Here is a 5640-nt window from a genome sequence, read left to right as displayed (position 1 = left end):
GGTACACTGTGACACGGGGTCACTATATATATAACGGTACACTGTAACACGAGGTAACTATATATATAACGGTACACTGTGACACGAGGTAACTATATATATTACTGTACGCTGGGACACGGAGTCACTATATATATAACGATTCTCTGTGACACGGGGTCACTATCTATATTACGGTACACTGTGACACGAGGTAACTATACATATAACGGTACACTGTGAGACGAGGTAACTATATATAGAACGGTACACTGTGACACGAGGTAACTATACATATAACGGTACACTGTGAAACGAGGTAACTATATATATAGCGGTACACTGTGACACGAGGTAACTATACATATAACGGTACACTGTGAAACGAGGTAACTATATATATAGCGGTACACTGTGACACGAGGTAAGTATATATATAACGGTACACTGTGACACGAGGTCACTATATATATTACTGTACGCTGTGACACGGAGTCACTATATATATAACGGTTCTCTGTGACACGGGGTCACTATATATATTACGGTACACTGTGACACGGGGTCACTATATATATAACGGTACACTGTGACACGAGGTAACTATATATATTACGGTACTCTGTGAAACGGGGTCACTATATATAACACGGTACTCTGTGACACAGGGTCACTATATATATAACGGTACACTGTGACACGGGGTTACTTTTGAAATATTACGGTACTCTGTATCAACAGTCAATATTGACATTGGATCACTTGATATATATTATTACACAATGTATGTATTTATCTAAGTTGATGGTGTAACATCTGTTTCGTCTCCAACGCAACTCAACTAGAAGATCTGCGAACGCCTCTCAATTATCCTAATGTAAATACAGCTCCGTCGGTCTGAGGGATGTTGCACCGTCCCTGATAATAACCCAATGCAATTACCTCGTTAGGTAGGAGCAATACGTAATCTTTAAATACATGTATAGGTTCTATTTCTTTTTATATCACCCACGATATATTGCCCTAACAGTCCATTTAATACCTTTTACTCGATATGTTACAATAAGTGTCCTTTATAAGCTTCCAGACGATATATTTTCCTTTTCAGTATGGATCTCTTTCGATGTTTTCTATACCTCTCTACTTGTCATAGTGATGAACGGTCGCCAAAGTATAAAAGACAGTGGGATCTGTCCCCAGAACGGGACATCACAAAGTCCTTAACAGTGATGTAGTTATTATTCCCTGCTTAACATTTTCAGCATTTAGGGAAACGACAACAATTGTTCAACCCGAGACAGGATGGGATGCTTTGCTGGGTGCCTTCGGGTTGATGTTTTAATGATGAAGCACTCTAACGTCGTCATCGGATCCGCACTAACGCAAGGAGAAACATACACCAACATACCGCAATATACACACATGCACGCATACATTTCACACATGGAGGCGTGTCTTTTAATGACCTTAATGACCTTAATGACCTTAATGACCTTAGATGTTAAAGGGTTAACAAAAAACAACAAAAAACTGACCCTTCGATATTATACCACATCAGCTGAAGTACAGTCTTGATATTTCTTTGATAATTCATCCCTAAATCTCCCTCGGTACAATGACTTTTCAGACCCTGTATCAGCCTCCCTCGATACATAGAGAATAATACATGCCTTTTTCCATATCACACCCAGTATCAACCCGAGACTGCAATATTGGTCGAGGGTTGATACTTGGTGTGATATGGAAAAAGGCGTGTTTTAATCTGTTTATTACATATTTACTAATAAAAACTGCTATCCTATGATTTAATTTTCTTTTTGGAATATTGAAAAACGAAAAAAAATCCAAAAGTGGTGTGATATGGGTTTTGCGGGCTGATACGGGTTTTGGGGTGTGATCCGGCGGGGCTGATACGGGTTTTGGGGTGTGATACGGCGAGGGCTGATATGGGTTAGAGCAATTGTGTCGTATCGCATATACAGAAAACCCGTATTTATCAGTAAGTATGTAATAAAATGACTTTTCAGACCCTGTCTCAGCCTCCCTCGATACAATGACTTTTCAGACCCTGTATCAGCCTCCCTCGAAACAATGACTTTTCAGACCCTGTATCAGCCTCCCTCGATACAATGACTTTTCAGACCCTGTATCAGCCTTTCTCGTTACAATGACTTTTCAGACGCTGTATCAGCCTCCCTCGTTACAATGACTTTTCAGACGCTGTATCAGCCTTCCTCAATACATTGACTTTACCAACCCTCTATCAGCCTCCTTCGATTCATTGACTTTTCAGTCTCTGTATTAGCCTCCTCGATAAATTTACTTTTCAGACCAAACATCAATTTCTTTCGATACATTGACATTATAATTAATTCTGTAACAGCCTCCCCCGGTTCATTGACTTTTCAGACCCAACCTCAATCTCCTTCGATACATTGACATTTTAATTATTCCTGTATCAGCCTCCCCCGATTCATTGACTTTTCAGACCCAACATCAATCTCCTTCGATACATTGACATTATAATCCCTGTATCAGCCTTCCCCGATTCATTGACTTTTCAGACCCAATATCAATTTCTCTCGATACATTGACATTATAATTATTCCTGTATCAGCCTCCCCCGGTTCATTGACTTTTCAGAACCAACATCAATCTCCTTCGATACATTGACATTATAATCCCTGTATCAGCCTCCCCCGATTCATTGACTTTTCAGACCCAACATTAATCTCCTTCGATACATTGACATTATAATCCCTGTATCAGCCTCCCTCGATTCATTGACTTTTCAGACCCAATATCAATTTCTCTCCTTCCAAACGTTGATTTACGATAATCTAAATTCTTCTCTCCTACATTGCGTTTAAAGTTCCTTTCATATTTCACTTTTTCGATTGTATGTCACCTTTTTACCTTGCCATGAGTCATAGATATAATTTATCTCACCCTTATACATTTTTAATTTTTCGGGTTTTATTTTCATTTACAATGAGTTAAAATGACTTCATAACAGTTTCTTTAAAATCTTTCTCGATATAATGCCTAAATTGACCTCCCTTGTGTCAGTGGCATACCCTTTATAACGCCAATATTTTCCTTAAAAGAAAACAATAAAGCAAATATGGGTATAACAATGCTAAACCTATAGGAAAATGTAATAAAAACAGTTGTACTTACATAGATCATATAGACGTAGATTTTACAAATGGCGTCTCCAAATATCCAGTCTTTTGTAGCGAATCCAATGGTCGTAAATGGTACGACAATAACCAGGAATAACAAATCTGCCACCGCCAAATTTAGCACGTAACAGTTCGTCGCTGTCATTTCGCCGTTTTTTCCGACGGTGTAAATGACGAGTCCGTTTCCGACCGTTCCAATGACGATGAGCACACTCCATAACGCCGGAAGTAGAACGGACAACTCCTTCCCGACATCAGTAGTGTTTGTTGAACCAGTAGCATTCACGAAAGCTACAGTGGTAGACTGTATTATTTCGGATACGTGCAAAGCCGTAATGGCTGACATTTCCGGTTCCGGTTTTGAAGACAGTCTAGAAAGGTTTTGTTGACAGTATAACACGCCCTAATAGCAGGTATCTTTGTCCAGAAGTTTGGTCAGTTATAAAGTACGTGACCAAAACAAACTCAGAATTTGTGTTTTTATAGATCAAAATTTTAATGAGTTTTAAGATTTTTGTTTTTTTTAAGAATTAAACTGCACGTACTTCTTTTATAAATAGATATTACCAAAACACGGCAATTTTACAATGGGATGTTGAATCTACATAACATCGGACATGAATTAATACAAGCTCCTATTTAATGCCTCAAACGCATATGATGTGCTTCTCCAGGAGTAATACGTTAGGACCAATACTGTCCAATATCCCAAATCTTATCCGCACTTCACCGTACTGTCACCGGAAACCTATCCGCTTATTATAGTACACGCTGTCAATACTGATGACGTTTGCTAATTAACTAGGTCTTCAGCTCAATACTGATGTCCTCTTGTCTAATAGCTCAATAACTTGTTATAACAGAACTATAATAAAGCTCACTGCTGACTCCAATTATACATAAAGATAACACTGCCTTCTCCGATAGTTTCATACAGGCTTGCTTGTCGAGTTTTACAACAAATACCATACAGTGAGCTACAATAATAAAACTCAATAGTTAGTCTGATTACTCAATTAAACCCGCTAGTTACTCTGATAACTCAACCAAACCCGCTAGTTAATCTGATAACTAGTTAATCTGATAACTCCATTAAACCCGCTAGTTACTCTGATAACTCAATTAAACCCGCTAGCTACTCTGATACCTCCATTAAACCCGCTAGTTACTCTGATAACTCAATCAAACCCGCTAGTTACTCTGATAACTTAATAAATCTCGCTATGTACTCCGACTGCTCAATAAATCTCATTTGTTAATTATGTATTGCAATAAATATCACTTGTTATTTTCATCGCACAACAAATCTTGATATATTTCCCGATATCATAATATATATATATATCTAATCTCAGTAAGCACAATAGATCTGACTAAATTGTTCAATTCCACGTTCTCAACAAATTACCATCGGTATTTATTATTGTAGATATAGTATCTACCACTTGTCATATCCATAGAAACACAAAAGTCAAAACATAAATGTTGAGTATCCCATTAAATAAATTTTTGAACAAAAAGCAAAATAGCCAATTGTTTTACTAAAATGGCCAACGTCCGATTCTCACAATGCTGCATTCCTTATGGTTTCCTTATGAACAACGCATTTTTAAACACAATATGGTCCACTTTTTCGTCAAAATAATCATTCAACGAACGGAATACGCCACATGAATCTTAATAATGTTTTTCTATGCACAAAACATCTTGAAACACGAGTTTTATCATTAGAATACTGTCTTTCAGTAAAGGCAATATCTTTTCAAACACAACTGATTCATTTTTTCCCAAGACAATAATAAACTGCGTCAATTGAAACTTTAAGCTTGTGTTTCTCTTATTCAATATTTTGCAAACACACAATTTAGACCACGACCTGAGCCAGTGACGCTACCCGAATACTTCATCAACATCCGATAGCTGTGTCGTCGATATCGAAGCTGGAATACGTCCGTGGCAGTACGCCTCAGCGTTTTCACAGTCACGCTAACACACCATCTATCTGCTGTATCAGATACCTCACTGAATGTGCTGCATCGAAACTTCAGACAAGGAATGGCAGTGCTGACTCGTGGCTCCGCTGTTACGTATGAGGACAGATTCCTAGAATACATAGCCCAGAAATGTGACGTTTTGCGGATGACAGCCTACCTATCAATGAAGTCTTGCTTAAATACTTGAAATGTAAACAAAACATCAAAAGGGATACAGTGGCTGACGGTTTACCGGTATATGCAAATATATGGGGTTGTTAACGATATCGATCTACGATTAAAGAGGTATGCTACCTGACTGTGACACGAATCTATCTCCTAAATACTTCCACATTATAAAGCTGTGTATTGACTAATGAATGATAATTTGGATTCTGTAAAATAAATGAAGCCTCACTTGAAACATCCCGTCAAGGCATTAACGATCCACTAACTGGACTACGTGATTCACTGTACAGCAACGCTTTGACTTAAGTTACCTC

The 5640-nt window shown here is 38.0% G+C and overlaps 1 protein-coding gene across 1 annotated transcript in view; it reads right to left on the bottom strand.

The window, feature by feature from the left end:
* LOC110448500 (G-protein coupled receptor 54-like) overlaps positions 1 to 3608 on the bottom strand; it is a 136028-nt gene extending 132420 nt beyond the window's left edge. The window contains exon 1 of the mRNA XM_021494766.1: positions 3160 to 3608. Within this exon, the coding sequence (XP_021350441.1) occupies positions 3160 to 3510 (351 nt within the window). The 5' untranslated portion in view covers positions 3511 to 3608. The remainder of the gene's footprint in view (positions 1 to 3159) is intronic.
* Positions 3609 to 5640: the final 2032 nt, after the last annotated feature.

Source organism: Mizuhopecten yessoensis, unplaced genomic scaffold, assembly GCF_002113885.1.
Source record: "Mizuhopecten yessoensis strain PY_sf001 unplaced genomic scaffold, ASM211388v2 scaffold4105, whole genome shotgun sequence".
NCBI classification, from domain to species: domain Eukaryota; kingdom Metazoa; phylum Mollusca; class Bivalvia; order Pectinida; family Pectinidae; genus Mizuhopecten; species Mizuhopecten yessoensis.
Note: the sequence above shows the minus strand (reverse complement) of the source record. Positions and strands in the feature narration are given on the sequence as shown.